The following is a 21,708-nucleotide window of genomic DNA, read 5'->3' on the forward strand; positions in this document are numbered from 1 at the left end:
ATCCAGTCGTTGGTTCCATGGAAGTGACTACAATTTCAGCGCTAGGAGAATTCTTCTTCTCAAAAAAGTGACACGGCCTAGGTACCATTCTACAGCTTCCACACACTATCATTGACACTTTGTGCTTTTTGGCGCTATTTTCACAAATGTTTAAAAACAAATCCACATTTCTCCACATTTCTCTGGTTTACCTTATTGGGTTTTTGTTGTTTTGGTCTTATTTCACTTTTAAAATGTTTCTGTTATTTTAAAATTGGTTGGCAGAATTGACTGTGTATGCTTGAACACTTTACACAATTACTTTATTTGAGCCTGACTGTTTTGTGTCACGTTTCCAGGGATCAAGGGCAGGTTTACTTTATTTAATTTATAGACATCTAGCGGTGGTGGCTTTTTCCTTAGCAGTGGTTAGTTGTCCATCCCAAATCAGTTCAGTTCAGGTGTTTTTATAGCTCACAGCTACCCGTACGGGCCTCCCAGCGCTGAGACAGACAACACCTGCCGGTACCTTGACTCACTTAAAGATAACAGGACTACCTGTTAAAAAGATTCATCTTCAGGAGTTTTCTGAAGGTGATTTCCTGTTGGTCCAATCTAAGGTTGGTGGGGAGACTATTGCATAGCTTGCGAACCAGATATAATAATGCACTTTCCTACAGCTGTAGTCCAAGAGGCTGGAATCAAAGGTTTCAATTGAAAAGCCGTAAACTGAATGGCCGTCAACGATGGCATCTTCTTTTTAATCATCCACAAGGGTAACAATCATCGATGGCCAAGCTGGCAATTTTGACAGAAAATCAAGGAAGCAGAGTTTTCACATAATCCTCTCGGAAGGTTGAATTTCACCCTTCCTGGAGATTTTCCTGTGTAAAACACCAAGTTTATCCATCTCTGGAAATTCCAGGTTTACTTTTCTGCGCTGTTTCTTGGAAGTGCTTGCTGGAGAACCTTTCACGGAATGCTCCCTCCCCTCAAGAGGATTCAATTTGGCGGGAGGAATATTTTCTTTCCCGCACGACAGTGCCAGCCTCATTTTTCCCCGATCATTCAGAGTCTTGAAAGTAAAGATTTTACAAATGTCTAAACATGAAGCCTTGAGAAATCTGTACAGGCAATACACAGCTAATGTCAGTCATCTCTGTAGAGAGATCTAGTCTCCTCAACAGGCATGAGGGCAGTCAGTGATAAGGAAGGGTTCTCATAATCCAAATTGTGGACATTTACCACAGTCTCCCTAAGAGCAACATATAAAACTGACATTACGGCTGGCTGAAGTCCAAGAAAGTATCAGGATAAGATGATAGAGGTTAGAGCAGAGGTCCTTGTAAGAACACCATCTCACACAACAATGCTGGCTTACTGGGGAAGTAAGAGAGCTCAGCACTCCTACCTCCGTGGCTGAAGTTTAGGCTGCTTAAAAGAGGCGGTGCTACTAAACAAACACTGTTGTTGAGGCCTACGGCCATTTTAGCATGGTTTCCTGCTATTTAAAGTAATCAAGAATTCCCAGATTTCAACAAGGAGTGATTCAAGCATGTGAATATATGAAAGATCAGATGCTGGAGAAACAGGATAAGCACCATTTCATCAGATGATTTTACTACTCTCCATGTGAGTCCCCACACCATCTCAAACACATGCAAAGAGAAGGAGAGAAGGTGGGCCACAGCTTGTCAGACAGACTTAATATGTGGGTGCTTACAGGAGAAGGTTGGAACTACTTCCTGATACAACAGGACACAATCACAGTAATAGATGGTGAGCTGGTGACACAAAATGCACCCAGGGATGGTCAGACCTTCCAGTGTAGTCATGCAATGCTACTATGCCCAGGTGGTGAGACAATCTTGACTCCACTGTGCAATAACTCCTTGGAGCCTCATCACACAGGCGAGATGTACTTTCCGAGATTGTGCAAAGTGAATTGAGGTGATGTTATTGGTAATTAGCACTTGACAACAGGATCTAGCTGGACCAAGTGGGCATGTTCCTGAAAGGTGCCCGTGTATGCCCCCTAAGGTTATCCATCAGACAGAACTAGCAGCTCAGATGCTGCTGTAAACCGCGCATGGCTGGAGCTCAATTATATAGACTGCTCAATATTAAGGGGGAAAACTGGTAGAAAATGCTAAAATATTTTGAGCAGGGACCCTAGGACATACAATTGATAATTGTGAGATAAATGCCTGGAGGCACCAACATACAGAACTGGCGGTGTGTATATACGGTGTTGCTTGTGTGGTACCAGTGCTGTCAGATTTGGGGAGCAGTCTGCAGTCCCAGCCTCAGAGCAGGGTAGAGGCAAAGTGGGAGGGAGACAGACTCAGGATACAGCAGGTAGAGTGTTCGACACTGCATCCCTTCGAGGGGTGACAGTGAGCTGTAAAGGCTCTGTACTAAAGAGAACAGTCAGCTCCCCACTTGCATCTTACCCTTGTACGATCTTCAACGCCATAGATTCGAAGCTGCATAGGGATGTTGAAGCTGTGCAGGAAGTTCCCCCCAAACACCAGTGTATCCGTTGGAGTGTACACAGCATGGATCCAGCCTGCAGGAATAAAGCACAGTAAGAGGGCATTCTTTTAAACATCTTCTGCATCTTGCACTGCATTAGTATAAACCAGTGGGAGCTAGAACTAATGTCCTTACATTGCAAATCTCAAAATCACACAGGCAAAAATGGCGATTGGCAGAGCAACAACCTACAGAGCTCGCATTATAAGGTCACAGAGCATGTCAGATGCGGGGAGTTTAAAATGTAGCAACTAATTTGTTGCACAACTTTATTTGCTGATTCAAAATAAATGTCTTTCACAGACGTTTACAGCAGCCATGACCTCAGACATGGTGAGAGTGCAGCATCCCACTGCGAATTATAGCCATGGAGCTGTCAGAATTGTTTATAAGCTATGCCAAGTGACCATATACAGACACTGCAATAGAGAGTGCAGAAAGACAACTGGACTCCTTTGAAGTGAGGTGTTTCTAACCATAAGAATAAGGTGAAGGCACTTCGAGGTTGTCCGTTTCAAATCTGTCCACCGTGATTTCCGATGCTATTCTGCTAGCTTCCAATTAGTACCTTGGTTTAACCCTTCACCTGACAGAGGATTCATAGTAACAATGCAAACATCAACATTCCTTTAATATATGCAAAATGATGCAATAACTGTTTGACTTCCCCAGTAACATCCTTAATCACAGTACTTTTTAAAGTGTCAGAACTCTGGCAGCTTTGTTAAACATCCTATGAAAAATCACAATGTCATCCAGAGAAGCAATTCTTATATGAGCCGAATCTAAACAGAGGTGAATATAGATCCATAATAAGAGTTTGTGTCTTCTTTCAAAATATGTTTCTTACCGGAACGAGGCCTAGAGCTGCAAGGACTTTTAATAGGAAATCTGGCCCTAGCTCAGGGGTTGCCTTTACATTTGTCTATGCACTACTAAGGGAAGAAGTACAGTAAGAAAAGTATTAAAGATGGAGGCATGGGAATTATGATATGCTGTATTTAAAACCAGTAGTAGAAGGGGTTTGGCCCTTATAGAGGTGGAGTATGTACATGGGTCTTTGCCCAGTTAATGGCTATTTGGAAGCATCCTATGTGGGTATTCTTGCTTACCACTGATGTCCAATGCTAGTGCCACAATACTGGTCACTCCAATTGGATAACCAAGTTAATCCTTTTGGGCGTACGACTGCCTCTGGACAGTGAGACAGAGCAGTCAATGCATTCTCTAGGTGGAGGAGGGGGCTGCCGGAAACTCCAACAGCATTGGTGCAGCAAATAAAACCTAAAACTGCCATTGTTTAATAGGTAAATCAGAGAACAATTAAAACTAAGATAAATAAAAACAGAATGTGATGGCACCTTCTAGACTGTAAATACAACCCTAAAGTTGCCATAGCCTCTACGGCCCAGGTATCGTGTTTTGGGTCCACCCAGGAACTATAGGAGCACTTGGCCATCGTCTTTTGCTGGTGCCCTTTCACTGCACAGATTTTGGTGCTCCATCAGGCAGATGGAGTCCTGGTGTCGAAGGTTCTTGTAAACCAGAATCCAGTTACCAGTGTCCTATGGAAAACAGTCCACATCGTAGACATTGACTGGATTGCAATTGCCAGCTTAGGGCTCAGGTTCGGGCCCAAGTGATAGACTGTTCTAAGAAGAACCACATGGACCAGTCAGCCAGTATTCATTAGAATGGTAATAGGATACCATATTCTTAACAGGACTGTACTGGGATGAACTGTTTCCAGTTGCAGGGGTAACAAAAGGTGCAGGCCGTAATTTCCAGCACAGACTCAGGTAGCCTATACAGTACGGACTATCGCCAAAACAGCCCTACTTTCCAACAGTCCAACTTTGAATTATGCAGACATGCCTTCGACACATAAGAAAACCAGCAGTCTCTCCTAAGGGCCAGTGGCAGTGCTCAGTGTGTCACATGAGACTGTTTATCGTGGAGGTTACATAGATATCGCTTGTTGGGCATCTCTCTTGATGTTGCCTTGGTTACAACCACTATCCTTAGAGTGGGGTGAAGTTCCATAGCTCCATTATCCTTTAGCTTCTGTCCCCGATGGGAGTGCAGTGATTTGGTCTTTACTCTTGGCAACCTTTTTACTCCCCTTGGACGAGCGGAGGTGCTTCTGCCCTTTCTGCCCCACAGTGTTGGCAGTCCACCTATTGGTTTCTATTGCAGCCCACCTAGGATGTCTCTTCAGTTAAGAAAAATATTACCTGAATAACAGTGCCTCCCTTTGTCCCCTTTATGCAGACACCTCAGATTTTTCACCACTTGCTGGACCCTATATTTTTGCTGGCTGCATCACTAACATTGAACCTTACCCTTGCTAACCAGCGATAAGGTGCCTGTGTTTTCCCCCCCCTTTCCAAATGTTGAAATTCGGATACCCCTAAACATATTTAAATTACCTATAAGTGCCTGGAGTATGGTACAAAGTGTATCCAGGGCCTGTGATAAATGTCAATTGTGGACTGCAGCGCCCACTATGACACTGACTACAATGGCGGTGTAAACATGACTGCAGGCCTAGAAAATTGTAGCCTAGCTGTTGCATTTTTTTTTTTTTTTTTAACTGCAACTCTGACCTTTCAAAATGACCCCTTTCACTGCCCAGAAAGCAGGGTGTATGGTATTTAAAAGTAGGACATGAAGGAAATTAATGTTAAACGTTGTTACAGTGAAAAAGCCCCAAAAGCTATTTTCCCTGTTGCAAGGCTGGCTGTTCCATAGAAAAGCACTGGGTTCCATTATTACAGGTAATAATGCTAGTTTTGGTTAGGAAACAGCTAGAAAAATAAACAATTATTTCAACAGTGTGACTGTTCATAAATATTAAAGAAAACATACTTTTAGAAAGTTATCTTTTCCCTACATAAAGTCTCTGCCGTGTGCTTTTGCTTTCCCACCCAACAACTAGCATCTGAATAGGTGTGAAATGCTTCTCAGGTAAAATAGGCTGACTTGAACAGCCAGAGGTGACCCCTCTGAACCTCACAAATATGTAGTGCTGGGCTAGGAGCATCTTTGCTGACATTAGTGTCAAATCCTGCTTGAATGTCAAATCCCGTTTGAGAGGACAGCTGGGGTTTTACATAGAACACTTGGTGCACACTTCAAAGGGGGAAAATTGATGTCAAAACACTACTTGTGTATACACTATTTGGTTCCTGGAAAACCCAGCTTTGGTCTACCAAACTTGTGTCTCTGGGTTTATTGGGGGTACAGTGACTGCCCCAAAATGAGTTTAGATTGGGGGTGGGGAGGAAAAAGAATAGTGCAGTAAAGACTTATCCACAGCCCACAGAGCAAAACGTTAGTGTGGCCTGCAACTAACGGCATCCTGAAAATGCCCAAAATGTGTAGGGTTAGACCAGGGAACTTTTACCCCTTTGGATAGGGCATTCCCAGAAGTAATTCCCACCCACTAGCTTGTGCCAGACATAAATGTGGCATCTCCAGGCACCCACTTCAGAACACTTCTGGACATGTAGAAGATCAGAAGAGCACTGAACGGGCAGTGTGAGACCCGAGGAGAGTCCTAAATGACTGGACCTGTTCATCCTCTTGTACCCAGGACATAGTGGATTCCAAGAGCCTAAAGGCTAACCTGTGAAAGCCACAGGGACAAACCAAGCAACAGGAGGCCTTTACCTGGAACTGCCGACCTGACCAGTGGCAACTGGACCTGGAGTGATATTTGGCTTCTGCCTGATACCCTGCGAGTCTCTAATTGCCTCTCCTGAGACTCTGGTGTACCTTGGAAGGAGACCCCTGTAATGGGTTGGGTCTTAAAGGACTAAGGGCCTGATTTAGGCTGCATTGGTGCCATTCACAACTAACAAATGTAATCACTATTGGGCAAGTGTGTTTACCTAAATCACTACCGTGCCAAAAAGCAAGCCCTTCGAAGTTTGAAAGAAAAACCAAAAACATTTCTTAAGTTGAACATTTCTCAACATAACCCATCCAGGTGTACTTCAAATCAGATTAAAGTAACAAAGTGTACAGCATTAAAATGAGAGAGCGTAGCTTACCAGAGGGGATAACAAAAGTATAACCCTGCCGCAGCTCTATGCGCTGGCAATCTGCTACATCGTCACCCAGGAAAATATCCCCCTGTTTGCCTGACAGCACCCAGCTCTCGTACATCTCCAGATTGTGGGCCGTGGGTGGGATCAGCCAGAAGATCTGCCAGATAATGGAGAAAGAATACAGTTACATTACACTGACGCCATATCGGTGACTGAGAGCAACAACATGCTGGATAACGGACAGAACGTTAAGCATTTAAAATAAAAAAAACACATTCACTGAAGAGTGCTACTTTTATCCACCTCGTCCGGATGACAAGCTGAGCTGTGCTGCCAGGGATTGAAACTTGTAGTTACATAAACTGAAAGGAACAATCATTCAAAGTGACTAATCTTTATAGTTTTTAACAAAATGGTTACTAAACTGCAAGAGTATTTTTGCAGATTGAACGATTTTCTGGATTTTTACGCTGTGCTTTATTGTGCCTTTCTGTGTAAGTGTGGGTCTGGAACTGTCTCATGCAGTCTCTATTTAGGTCGAGCATAGCAGTGCACAAGCGCTGCTTTTCCGATGTGTTGGTATGTATCTGGGCTTTTAACAACGCCCACCTCAGGCCCATCACTACCACTCGTTCGTGGGCTTGCCCTTCAAAAATCCTTTGATGACATTGGTAAATGGTTTATGTTTGTCCCTCCTTGGGGAGGTTTTGTTACCGCCTTGGCCATCGCCCCTGTTACCTGACTAATTGCACTTTAGCCGATAAGTTTGACTGAGCAAACTTCTTTTCCCTTTTGTGTCTCTTCACGCTGATACTCATGGAGGCCGTGTTGCTGTGAATCGGCTCGCTTATGTGAAACTGTTTTACTGTAAATTTTCAGTTTATGTGGCAAGAAACGTCCGGTTAGGAGTTTACAACGCTAATAGCTCTAACTCGCGCAAATGCGAGATGCATTGCATTGCAAATGCTTGTTTTTTTGGTGAGTGTCAGAGGCACCGATGCACATCGATGATGTCCCTCAGCGTGGATGCCATGTTCAGATTCTTTATCCAACCCTGACGACAGTCGTGAAGTGTTAGCTTCCTGTTCTTCTGTGCTCTGAGATGCCTCGCCTTGTAGCAAACTCATGTTCTTTTCCAGGGATGTGGGTGGGTTGCATGGGGATACAAATAATGCAAGGAGCAGGAAACTACTCCTACAGGTAAGTAACCGTTTCGTTTTTTCGCAGCATTCTGGATTCACATGCTGTGCACTGATTCAGTAGCGGTATATATATAAAATAATTTTAAAAAAATTAGATTAAAAAAAAAAAGTTTGTATTTGCAAGCAGGTGTCTAACTACTTTTTATTCCATCTGTGCCTCTGTTAGCTTTCATGTCAACAGTAATGTTTAGTAAAGGTGTACATAGAAGAGCCGGTGCCGCTACGCAGATGGCGCTTACTGATACATTAGTGATGAAAGTCAGTCACTCCTTTCCACCGCATGACATGCACTATTTGTTTCCTTTTCAGCATCAGGTCTGCTGCCTTATTGTCTCTTCAGCGACTGCCGAAACTTTACTCGCTAGGACAAAGGCGATGAAGAATTGCTTTGCACTTTTGATGTCCAGTGGAAGAAGGTCCCATTCAGCCTTTGGTGGTTGGAAATAAACTGGTATTTGCATGGCCTGATTGACATCAAAATGTGAGCACACCTTTGGCAAAAACTGGAAGGTAATTCTTATTGTCACACTGTCTCTGAATTTGCAGATCAGGGTCTTGCGTTGGGAAGGCCTGGAGTTCAATCATCCTCCGTAAAGAATTGATAGTCATTAAGAAGGCTGTCTTGAGTGTTAGGTACTTAAGTGCTGTGCTGTGCTGTGCATAGGCTCAAAGGGTCATGTCACAAGCTGACTTAGCACTAGGCATGTACTTATGTGTGGGGTCTAAACTTGGTGGAAATAACCTCTGCTCCCTCTAAAAATCTCTACATGATGGATGTTTGGAAGCAACTCCATCCCATAATGCCTCTTGAGTAAGCTAATATGGCTGGCAGGTGTACCTTGAATAAGCATAGAAGAAAGCATAGGAGATTCTTTCATCCAGAGGGTAGGTGAGGTATTTGAGGATGGTGGTGACCCGAGTCCAGCTTTCCCCAGGCAGTTTCCTGTTACACCAGTGACTGTACCTGTTCCTTTTAAAGGTGTAGCACTTCCTTAAGGTCTGTCTTCTTAGCTTCTTCAGGACCTCCACACTCCTCTGAGGTAGACTTAGGTGACTTAATTCTAATGGGGCTACTCACAAAGGTAACTTACAATTGTGAGCAATGCATACATGTAATTGACACTAAAACTTTTAGTACCTTTGTTTGTTCACAAAATCAGAGGATAAACTTACTCAAAAATGTAGACTTGCACATCTCCACCCCTTCAAAAACAGGGTTTAGCCACATTTACAAGCGTGAGTTACTACCGCCAATTAAAAAACAGTAACCGTTAAACATACAGAGGGTAACCCATTAACAGCCTGTAGGACTTAGGTAAATCATATTACACAACTACAATGATCCCACTGGTAATTGCTTGAACATGAAATTTTAACAACGCATAACATGCACATGTAGCACAAACCAAAAATTATTTTACGCAAATAATATTAATGCCCAAATTAATGTAAAAATATACAATTTATTACTTAGCTTTCCATGCAAAAATGTCCTGTTCAAGAAATTACCGGCGGGACCATTGTAGCTGCGTTTAAAAAAAAAAAAAACAGTAGCAAGTCTAGCAACACACATGGTCAGCCACTGATACTGCAAACCTCTGCCTCAGAATATGAGGGAGACAGGGACTTAAAATAAAACCCCATAGCAAATAATGTTAAATGAAATTACATTATTTACGACACTACAATATAAACAGATATAAAGCTAAAAAAATATTTTAAAAAAATGTAATTCTAAAATATTTTACCCATCTTTTTTAGTTCAGAAATAAATATAACCTTTAAATTATAGTAAGATACAAATTTGTTTTAATTAGTTTTAAATATCACTTATAATTATTAATGCATAAAGTTTTTTTCAATTTATATGGGAATATATCTAGACTTCAAAACTTACTTTAAACATGTAAATTAACTATTTTTTTTGCAAAATCAAGCTACAAGTGCAGTATCAGTTTTTTATTTTGTTGCAAAATAAATCTATAAAATTACTGTGTGCTAATATTTACCATAAACTATTTTACTGATGTTTCCAAAGTTTAATAAAGCTTTTAGCTTTCACCTCTATTTTACCATGCTGAAATCTGCACCCCGACTGTGGAGATTTCTAATGGTGTAACATAGGAAAAAGTAAAACATTTTTATTTAGCTCGAGAAAAAATAAAAAATAGAAAAACATTTATGTTAAATCATAATGTAAATTAATTGATCGTATTTATTTTGAGCGAAGAACAAAATCTACTAACTCAATTCAGATTTAAATTGAATTAATTTAAATGTATTACATTAAATACAAATTATTATCTGAAGTTTAAATTACAAAATAAATTCCCACCTAAAGAAATATGCATTATTAAAAGTGATGTAGAGTACAGAATTAATTAAAAGTAATTGAATTGTTAATGTTGTTTTGAACATTAGAGAACATTTATTTATATTGTTAAATAATTTAAATAATTAAGAAAAAAATTCTATAGAGTATTATTTTAAGTCCTTTGCTCTATTGTTTTCTGTGGGAGGGTATTGCTGTAACAATGGAAGGCAAGGTGTTGTGCTTAACTTACTCAGCTTTGGGCTAGAAATATTTACAACAGTGTTGGGTCACTTTTTGGCTGTAGTTATTTAGATGTGCAGTTTATGAATAGCAACGGGCTTACTCGGTGGGGGGGGTGGGTGCCTGTCCTTTCCCAAAACCCCTTCTTCCTCTTTCCTAAATCACTACTATTCAGCAATAAGTGTGGCCTCCTTTTCAGGACAACCCCCTGGTCCAGGCAACACTTATTACGAAGTAGTAAACTTACATCTCTGAGTATCTTCCCACAGAAAAGACAGCAGAAGTGGTGATTTACATTCAGGTTTGTGAATACCATTTTGTAGTACTTGAGTAGTACTATTTGGGTACTACTAAACAGAATACACACAGTTTGTGAATAGATCCATACATCTTCAGAAACCATGCTGCTGAGCGTGGCTGGTTCCGGGAGGTAAACTTGGGCCCCTGTAATGTTAACTGGTCCTGATGCGCGGGAAGCCACAATGTCTTTTCCACCAGGTCGGAGAAACATGTTTGTCTGCTCCACTGAGGTGCTACCAGCATTAGGGTCACAGATGCTTGCCAGATTCTCTCTAGCACCAGTGGTGTGAGTGGGATTAACTAGTAACTCATCACGCCCCCTATGTCTGTTCACATCAAACATGATGGTAGTGTTGCCTCTCTCTGTCTACACTTTCTTCCTTATGACCCATGTTGTTCTCAGGGTGGCACCTGAGCACACTTGTCTGCTGGCAGTGCTGGCGGCATCCAGAGCGGACTTAAGGCATGTTTGGCAATGGTTCCTCTGCATATGTTGATAGCCGTCTTTGACTTTTTTTTTTTTTTACATTCCTTCAGGACATGCTGCATGAGATCTCCCACTGTTGGTGCCCATGTCGTATGAGCAGTGCATTAGAGTCGGAAATGCGCCACCATCATCAATTGTTTTGCTTTGTCTGGTGGGGGCCCCATGGTGGCCAGTGTGTTAGCCCTCTGATGTGCCAGTGACTAAAACGGAGTTAGCAGTGACATTGCCTTTGAAGTAGGCCGGGTCTGGGTAGAATGTAACTAATTTTAATCACCCTGAGGGGTGTCCACCGTGGCGGCAACATGTTCTCTAACATCATCCCCCCACTGGCCAAACACACTGGGCAGTATATAAAGGAAATGATGTGTCTTTCAATAGGGTAGTATTGTTTCAAGCATGAAGCATGACTACTAAGTGTACCACAAAGTGTCTGCTATGTCGTGTAGGAACGTGGGTCGAAGGGTACCTGTCAACCTGTTCTTTTGGTGAATGAGTTTGGAGACTCTGCCCACCCCCCCTCTGTAGTTGCAGGAAGTGACCCTGCTAAAACATACCCTCTCCTTGTTCTTCCTCATACCGTAATATATCTTCCTCTTGAGGTGTTGGTGCTAACATAGGTTCAAGTATGCTTTGCGTCTTTTCAGGGTTTTCTCTCTGAGGTTTCAGAAGAATTTGATAGGCCTTTACGGAGTCCTCAAACTTCCTCTTTCTTCTCATGAGAATCTCCACCTCAACATCGGTTTCAAGGGTTTACCAACAACAGTGCCTTTTGACTTCAACCTGTGGAATTTCTTTGGTTTTGACTTGCCCTGGCATCAGAGCAAACTTCGAGGACTGAGTCCGGAGATCTCAGCTCAGTCCCACTGCACCCCGGGGTGTTACCGGATGCTTCTTGGAGGCTGTTCTTCAACTAGGACGCTGGTGGGGCCTTTTCTCTCTCCACCTCAACTAATTCCTTACCTGAGGTGTCTTGCCTCATTGTCAACTCTGTTTCCTCTGGTTTTCCTCATTGTTCAACTCCTTAACAAAAGCATATTTATGTGCCTGTGACATTGCGTAGTGTCTACCTTTGTTTCTCCATGGTGTTCAAGGTCTTTGGCTGGAACGCTATGAACGTGTCACACCCCTCTGAGCTGTCATCCGTCGGAAAACAGAAGTCACAGACTTCACGGTTATCTTCTGGGGAAAACCTGTGGTGGCACTTCGGACAGCACATTAATAGGAGAGGCTCCATCATAAGTTTTCATTTTCCTACTCGCTTCTATAACAAAATCTTCAACTTTGGAGTGGTTCCATCTATTAGCCTTTTCCCTCAACATCAGTTGACCATTGTACTGTTTTCTTCCGTTATTTGATTATTGTTTGGCATGTTCCATAAGAAAAATTGAGTTTTCTTGTTTTTCCTTTCTTGGGGTCTCAGCGATGCTTCCAGATCCAATCACGGAATAACGATTCTTAAGATGGCCCCATATTAGAGGTGTTCCATGCATCTTTTAAGGAGGGACCCAGCACCAAATGGCCTATAATAGAGGATGCCTTATTAAAAAAAAAAAAAAGAAAAAGAAAAAAAAAAAAAAACCTGCAAGATAGAATTACGGACCCAACCACTAGATGAAAGAATAATGCACAACACGTAAAAACCAAAAAAGATTCATGCTGCAAAACTTTAATATTTTGATTGTAACAAAAAAAGTCCATTCTACAGTAGAAGGGTTCCCTAAGGAAAGAAGATTGCCTTTGGCAAAAAAATTCCCTGCAGCAGCACGATTTACTGAATCGGGTCAGCCGAATTCGATGCAGAACCAGGATTCCCGTTTAATTTCTATAATATGCTTAAGTAAAGAAGGCCGCAACAGCGCCTTTTCTTTTTGGTTCTAGGATCTCTCATGCTTGTTTAAGGTACTGCACCAACCAAACACCAATGCCATTACTGTTTTCACTCAGTATTCAGCTTTTAGGTCTTCCCATCAGGCAAAAGCACAATTCTACGTTTCCATAGGTTTTCTTTGGTATTCCTGCATTGCATGGCATTGAGATGGACACCCTTACCAGAGAGAGAGAGAGAGAATTCATTTACACCACTGTTCTCTGTCCAGGACTTGGAAGGCTCATCCCTTCAGTACACTCCTAAATATCACTTTCCTCTCAGTATCTCATCATCTGAGTCCAGCTTTCTGTCTCTCCATCCATCGCCTCGCCTCTAACAAATTTATGCTTGTCATCTTTATTTATCGTGTGATGGACTCTACTCTCAGTATGGCCACCTTATATGCTACCACTTTTTAGCATACATCTCAACATTGGCACAGAGCAATTCCAGTACAAATTTTAGGCCATATCACCCTAACCGCATTCCCTTGTACAATCTGTTAGTTTACCAGACCTTTAAGCTAAGTAACTGGCAAACAGCATTGTGAGCTTTATATGTTGAAAAAAACAAAACAAAATCCTTCCATGAATCATGCATGTTTTCATAACTTTGACTAACTGCCTGGATCAACTTATACTCCATTTAGGTTTGTTCTATACTATGGGTATCAACAGCCTGCCTTGCCTTTGTACCATTGTTATATGAAAACCAAGGAACATATATTAAAATAGTATATATATATATATATATATATATATATATATATATATATATATATATATATATATATATATTTCTAATCTGAAATATATTTAGTACCCTGATGAAGCAATTGCAAAGCTGTCCTTTATCTTGTGCAGCAAAATTAAGACAAATGCTGCAATATTCACTAGCACCAAGTTACACATCACAGGTGGATACAATTTACTTTGCAATATACAATCAGTGCATTATCCTCTGTTGTTCTCCTGGATATACACAAGACAACGGTGGACAAGGGATGCAAAATATATATATCAGCCAGATGTTAAAAGAGGCAGAGGCCGCAGACTCTGACCCTCAGGAGGAACAAACTGGTGGGAATAACTATGTGTCAGCCAGATGTTAAACAATGCAATGGTTGCAGACTCAGGCCCACAACAGTCTGGCAGGAATCGGCAAGTTCAACAAAAACGTTTTTCAAGCCCAAATAAGTGCTGTAGTAAAGCTTGTGAAGCCACTATTATAGACCAATATTACAGTAAACAGTAAGCAGCTCAACTAGCATTTTCAAGTGGCTGGCTGAGCGGTGTTGATTCAGATGCAGTTGCCATTGACAGAAATCATGCCATAAGACATAAGCAGTAGTCGAACACCATGGCAACTAAGGAGGACAGAAATATCCAAGATGAATAATACACTAACAACCTATTAAAATGATCTAAGGTAATGGAGTTAGGTCATTGCATTCAGTACAAAGATCCTGTCTGATATGCAACAACACATACACCAGTCTTAAAGACAACTGCAATTTACAGCTTCACAGACGCTGACGCAGAATGGACTTAGTCATTTTTTTTCGAGGTACTGGAAGTCTTCAGTGGAAAGAAGCGGAAACTCATCCAATGCTATGGAATTCCCAAATGAATACTTATTTCTTCTGGACCGCTTAAGGAAAAGTTTTCAGAAGTTTCCAAACGTTCTTCTCGTGCCCAAACATCCACAGAACTACAACCAATCCTCCAACCCCTGTGGACTCAATGAAAGGCACTTAGAAACTACCAGTGTGTCAGGCAGAGGCCAGCAAAAAAGTCCATTCCAGGTCCTGTTGCAATTGGTCAGATGGGCACTTTAGGGAAAAGGCCTCTTGCAGCTTGGGTCCCTGTAGCCATCCAGGAGGTCAGCCAACTGATCCTTTAGGTCCACTTCTTTGCCCTGCGTAAACAGGGAGCAGGTCAAATCCTTTATGACTTTATGATGCCCTGCTGGTCCAGAGCATGGGGTTGCCACATTTATGCTTGGCAACTATTTGGTGGGGTGCTTCCTGGGCACTCCCTAATCAGTGGGGTTAAAGTTCCTTGGGGTAAGCCTACCACGTTTTTCAGTAGTTCATGATTTCCATACTCCAATCTTAGTGCCCCTTGCTCTCAAAATCCACGATGGGGAAGCCCTAGTTCTCTTGAGCTGTGTATAACCAGATATGTGGCCAGGGTAAATGAGCTGTCACCTCCTCTGTGGTGAATCAAGACCGTTTGGGAGGGAGGTCAGATTATCTTCCCTCCCCATCACCCCTATGGTTTGGAGACAGTCTACGAGTACAAAGGCTGGCCCTTTCGCAGGTGTCACTTGATGTTTACTCGTGACAGGGCAAGCTTCTCTGAAGTGAATTAATTTTCTGCAGCTCCCCCACCACAACTGGATTTCCTGCCAAGGGAAGAACACACCTCCCTACTCCCAGGCCTTTGTCTCTGCTCTAGAAGCAGTTTTCACACCTCTTTTACACCTACTTCATGCCATGTACAGGCTGGACGGAGATCTACTACAAATTAGCCTCCATCAACTTCATGCAGGTTATAAGTGACTTTCTAAAAGTTACATTTCCAATATATTTAATAAAAAAACCTATCTGATTTTACCCTTAAACTGGATTAGAAATAAGTTTCTGAATGGATCCTGTAGCAGCCAAAGGTCACACGTTTGACTTTTTCCTATGTACCAACCACTGTCTGACCAGTTTTGTGCCCAGTCACTAGGGGAACACGTCATTTCTAATGTCACACATGCTCCACTCAAGTTTTCTGCACCCGCCTTGTGGGCATCAAGGTGTGATTAAAATTTTAAATCATGTTTTCCTACTTGTCAAAAAAGGAGATTTTAACAGGTCTGCGCTGCAGGGTTCAAGCTGCTGCTGACAGGTTAGATGGGCTAGGCCTGAATCCATGTTTTCCCTGTAAAAGATGGCACAATAGATGCTGCAGCCCACAAGCAGCATTTAACTTTCAAAGCAATGGGTGTACTTCTGCACAATATACTATGGCCTTACAGGGAAAGTTAAAAATGCCAATCAGGTTTTAAAGCAATTTCAACATCTAAGTGTCAGAGCACATATAACGGATGCTGCAAGGCAGTGTCCTAGAGTTAGAGTTCAAGATTGCCAGCAGGACAGCCCCAAAATAAAATAAAAATAATGGAGAACTGCGGGGCGATCGCTGTATCCATCGAGATCACCTCTAGCAGAGTCAGTATCCTAGAGACACCTTTGTAGGTGGTATAAAATCCACTCTGCTTCAAAGCAGCAGAACTAGCCTCGCCTCCAGAACACCGGCAGGGATACTATTTACGTTAAGAGGAAAAAGGGCAGGAAGACCTGCCACATTTTAGATCTTCCCAGTCTTATCCAGTCCCCGCCACCCTCCTGCACCGACACGGACTCAAGTTCTAGCATTGGTGCAGACATGACTGGATGTGCACCATGAATCTTTCACACTTCTTTTATCTGCCTGTCAAAATGGAGACCAGAAAGAACCTCGTTATGGTGGGAAATCATCACTGAAAGTACAGGATGCTGTACTATTTCAATCATCTGATTGCCACCCTTTGAGCCTTCACGAAAATCTTAGGCTTTGCATGAGCAGGTGTGTCATGAGCACCATGACAGTTCTAATTTAGATTGTTTTCATTCCGTGCCTGCTATCAGCTTCTCTATTGCTATTGACAACCGTCACGTTCCTAGAGAACACACAAAAATGCTGATGGACTGGACAGAGGCATTCATATAAGCCTTCCTCCAACTACTGAGACTACGACAAGGGCAGGATATACATGATGCACAGCAATCCTGATGACTCTCTCCTGGCCTTGCCAGATCTGGTATTTGGATCTGCTCCACCTCCTACAGAGGAGGAGAGAGTGTTCTGCTGCCACTTTTCATTGCTCAGCTGACCTTTCATCCCCTAGGTTTCGCTTTAGAGGCCAGTACAAAATGAAATAGTTCTGATTCTGCCATGGGGCACTGGCGAGGAACAGCAAGCCTCCAACCTGTTCCCTGTCTGATATCCTTTTTTCATCACCTGCCTAGAGCTGAAGTGGACACATGAAAGAACTACCTTGCAGTCACTGAAACCTGTGGGTACAGGAGTTTTTATACCTTCTCCACAACCCATGAGACTGTGAAAAGTCATCTGATGATTAAAGGTACATTCATTTAATGGCATCCTCCGAATGAAAGCTCTTTCCATGGAAAACAAATTTTCTATTAGCTGGAACGATGGCCAAGTGGCGCAGAACTGTTCACATTATTTTACAAAAAGGTTTGTGGGTATCAGGACTTATACCTACTTTACTCAGAAAGTACTGTTACCGGTTTCACCTGAATGAAGTCATTGTTCCACCAAACTTTCTTTCTGCTTCCTCATACATTCAACTTCAGAGTCTCTCCATAATTTGGGGGCAAGTTGTTCAACTATGTTTTTTCTTTGACTGAATAAAGGTGGTTGCCGTCTCAAAATGTATTTTGTGACCTTTGCTGGGTAATGACACTGAATGAGCAGTTGCTAAAGCCATCACTGCGAGAAGTACACTCTGCGCACAGGCCAACCTTTATCTGGTGTACGGACAGATAACAATATGACTGAGGTTAGCACGTATACCAGGAGACTGTGGGCTACAAAACACAGAATCAGCTGCTACAATGCTCTTTAATCGTCCTGGATTGGCAAGGTTTAGCCAGGAAATACTCAACAAAATGTCTACCTAATCCTAAACTGCTCGATGGTGGTATTGTTTGCCTCTTCCCTTTTCTACTACTAAGAATCAGCCCAGATTTAGAACCGGAAAGAGCCAGACCGTAAAAGCAGAATAAAGTTACCCTTAGGATGGCTCTATTCATCTAACTCCATAGGTCAGGGCTTTAAGTGGGCCGGGTCCTGCTGGTGCTCGGCACCGGCAGTTCTAACAAGCAGAGGCTGAGATGGGTCTCTATCGGGCTTCCCATTAATAACCTCATCCTCAGGATGAAAAAATATCTTAACTCAGCAGCACTGAGCTGCTACAGCTATTTCAGTCTCATCATTTCAGAACTGAAGCATTTTCAGTATTGTTCTAATTGTTTACCTTATACAACTAACAACCCCTGACAAACCCAATAGTCTTGGGTTGTTTTAGGTGTAATGTCAGTTGTGTTATATATATGGATGCAATGACTGAATGAAGCAGCAACATACCAGCTGGGCGGCACACTGGGATAAGCACAGAGCATGTTTTAAGCCACACCCTGAATTGTACACGCCGCAACCCTCCTCCAGGTTTTAAATCCCACTTAAAGCACTGCCATCGGTTCTTTCTTATCATCAATGCCCTACTACTGACCCCACTGCTGTCAATCTGAAAAAACGTACTAACTTATTCTTTTTTAATTAAAGGGGTAGGGCGAGGCTGGCATATACGGAGGAGGAATGGGGATGTCGCTGTCGAAATGTAAAAAATAGATATGCGGTTTCAGGTTCCATCACTGGATGGCAGGGATAACCACAAGCTGGTAATGGGACAAATCGGAACAGACCATAAACGTAGTTTATGCATGTGACGAATAGACACTGCTACATTAAATATATGTATATATATATAGCACTTTGCTTTTACGTAATGGCTAAAGCTCAATAATTCTGCCTTCTGTATCACTGTCAGCAATAAATGGTACTATTACCCCAAGTAAAACATCGAGTTCAGAAGGATGACAGGCTGAGTTTGCCATGTCTGGACTCAAAACGTAAAAGTGCCAATTAAGAGTTATTTTCACAACACTGTAAACAATTTTACAGTGACATACCTTTCCGAAGGAAGAAGACATTCCTAGTCTTTAAGCCTTGAAGGTGACATTTCATGGTAGAACACACCCTTAAAATGAAAGTTATGTAGGTGAGTGGTCCAAGACATTGACAACAAAGAAATAAAAACATGACAAAACTCACCTTTCCACCACGGTGAATGTGGTACCAGACTGACGTGCCACCAAAGTCTACATGGAAATCAGTGTAACACCCACGCACACTCATCAGGCAGTACCTGTGAGAACAAGATAACAGTGAGAGAAATGTCAGAAAATTCCTCTTACTCCTTCTACAGTGATCATGCGTTGAATAATGTTGTTCTACCACTCCCATCCATCCACAAATAGACAAACCTGATTAAGGAAGGTTTTCTTTTCAAAGTGACAGCCAAGTAAACTGTGTTAAGGTAAGGAATGTGAAGAGGAAAACAACCTGACTATTAGTAAATAGTAAAAAGGAAACATTAAAACGGTTACCTACCTGCGACTATGCTACTCCTGCACAGTTTGTCAAAAACATCTTGTGCAGACAATGCAAATAACACCTGTTACAGGTTAAACAATGAAAACATCTACAACTCCCATGCATTTGAAAAATAATGGGCTTGACTGAATTACAGTGGTTGCTCTGTTAAATCAGAATCACAGGCTATTGTTCGCATGAAAATGCTTTATAAAAATCAACCACTTATAAAGCATTAACTGAAGAATCTGTTGAAACTTTAGTGTTAGCCCATCCAATTTATGGTCCTTCTTTTAAGCAGATTATGAAACCCTGGGTTGAGCTTATCTAGCATCGAACCTGTTGTTACCTGCTTATTCCACATACTTGCACTGTTGCCATACAGTCTGGTGACATGTACTTACTTGGCCACCAACTGCGCACCATGACAGCAACCTTGGGTCTAAAGGGTCATACTTTAATAAAGATCTCTGGACACCACAGGGGCTAGCATCTTCCTTCTCCATTGCCTTTCAACAGATTAATCTCTTACATCTATGCAACAATCTGTGTAACTCATCAATGAGTTAACCACCCTTCCGCTACTACTGAGACAAAAGATTGGACAACAAAATTGTACAATGAAACAGAATAAAAAAACATACAACAATGCTATGTGGGTGACGTCCTCAAACTGATGCTCAAATCCCTACCACGCACATGCAGTTTCTCCATATTTTTGTATTTTTTCTTCAGTCGATCCCTATGTGGTATGAATATGTAAAGTCTGGAACCATTTCCAGACCCATCCACTCAGTGGAGAAATAATGCACAGATTGTGAGCAAGAAGAGATTCACGCTCCAAAACATATTCTACTATGTCAAAGCACATACTTGGAGGTACAGAAACTACCAGTTCTTCTGAAGATTCAGACTAATATGTTTCTCAACAAGGCATCAAAGTACTGAGAATAAGCCGGAGAACAATGCATAAAGTTTACAGAAGACATGCAGTGTGGCCCCAGAGGCTGATTAGTATCCTACATGCAGAGAAAGAGGCCAGTGGAAATCCACCAATACCATCCTGACCTGGCATAAAGGGGAACACCAGTACAGCTGCATTCAGCGTACAGACAACTTTCCAAAGAGGACTTCAATGTGCTCCTTCACCAATTAGGGATGCCAAAAGTACCAGTTTTGACTCTTCAGTAATCTACTAAGGCATGATCAAAGAGTGAAAAAAAAAGGGCAGGAGAAATGTTCTTGTTTATAAGAAAACGTGAGGGAACGATTAGAAGAACTAGGAGATGAGATTTACAAACAATCTACTCTCTACAAAATACCACGCAGGGATCCTCAGACTGGAGTTTAAATACACCGCAAATTAATGTAAGAGCAGTAACATAAGCAGCTTCACATCAATAGATGCATAAACCGAGAACTAATTAAAGACTGGGTGAGAAGGCGGAGTACTTAGACGAGCCTTACGAGTAACGGCTACCTATAGCGAACAAGGCGGTAGTGCTGTGCATATGTAGCGGCCAAGAATCAAACAGTGAAGCCTCTTTACAGCATTTATAATATTCTATTTTCAAACTGAAAACATTTGGACTACTCTCTGTTACCCAGAATAGTGAGGACACAAAACAGAACCAGTTTTCTAAACTATACCAAAAACAAAATTAATAAACAAACATGTATACAATTTTTATTTCCATTTTAGAGTTGGAAAACTTGGAAATGGTTCTTGTACAAATTTAGGTTTTAAATAAGAATCCACAGTTTTAATAGGTGATCTACTGTAATGCTGTGGTGGTCCAAGTAAGGATATTTTGCATTGCACCGTGGGCGGAATTGGAGGGGTGTGCGTTACATCAACCTCTTCCTTTAGTCATTATCAGAGGCCAGCTCGGCAGGAACCAAAGGGGACCTGATCGAGTCTTTGGAGATGCCGGGACGTCGAAGCGGGACAGTTGAGTTCAGTGGGGTGGGGCCTGCTGGTTTGCGGGCCGAGAGAGCCGCTGGATAGGTGCTGACCACACAGTGATTGTTAACCAAGGTTCTGCTCACAAAGAGTGGAGTAAGAAGACCTGAAAAAGTCACAAGAATTGCACTGGTCTCAGAGCCATTGCAAGACTGAGCCTGTTGGCGCATAAAAGTGATCTAGAGTGGAGTTGTGTCATTGAGCATTGTGGAGTAAAGAAAAACAAAACAAGTTGTAATGTGCGAGCCCAACAATAATATGGCGGGAGTATACAAAACATGTGTATCTATAGTCACAGATGTTACGAATGCAAGAGTAATGCTAGAGTTCAAATGTTAAAAAAATCCGTATGCTGGGGAATTCTAGATGTTAGTAACAGGTGTTAGGAATAAAGTACAATAGGAAAGTCGAGAAGAAGACTGGCTGTAATCTGTAGAGTCTCAGCCACATGCACAACGGAAGAGGTGCACTTGTTAAAACTTTAAGGGCGCTTCCAG

General features: G+C 42.0%; 1 protein-coding gene across 3 annotated transcripts in view; it reads right to left on the reverse strand.

Annotated features, from left to right (window-relative positions):
- The window catches only part of KDM2A (lysine demethylase 2A), a 448,889-nt gene that overhangs the window by 283,902 nt on the left and 143,279 nt on the right, over window positions 1-21,708 (reverse strand). For all 3 annotated transcript variants that reach the window (XM_069232944.1, XM_069232943.1, XM_069232945.1), the window contains 3 exons: window positions 18,928-19,021; window positions 6,570-6,723; window positions 2,433-2,548 (listed from right to left, as the gene is read on the reverse strand). In XM_069232944.1, coding sequence (XP_069089045.1) covers window positions 2,433-2,548; window positions 6,570-6,723; window positions 18,928-19,021 — 364 coding nt within the window. The remainder of the gene's footprint in view (window positions 1-2,432; window positions 2,549-6,569; window positions 6,724-18,927; window positions 19,022-21,708) is intronic.

This window comes from Pleurodeles waltl, chromosome 4_2, assembly GCF_031143425.1.
Source record: "Pleurodeles waltl isolate 20211129_DDA chromosome 4_2, aPleWal1.hap1.20221129, whole genome shotgun sequence".
Taxonomy (NCBI): Eukaryota; Metazoa; Chordata; class Amphibia; order Caudata; family Salamandridae; genus Pleurodeles; species Pleurodeles waltl.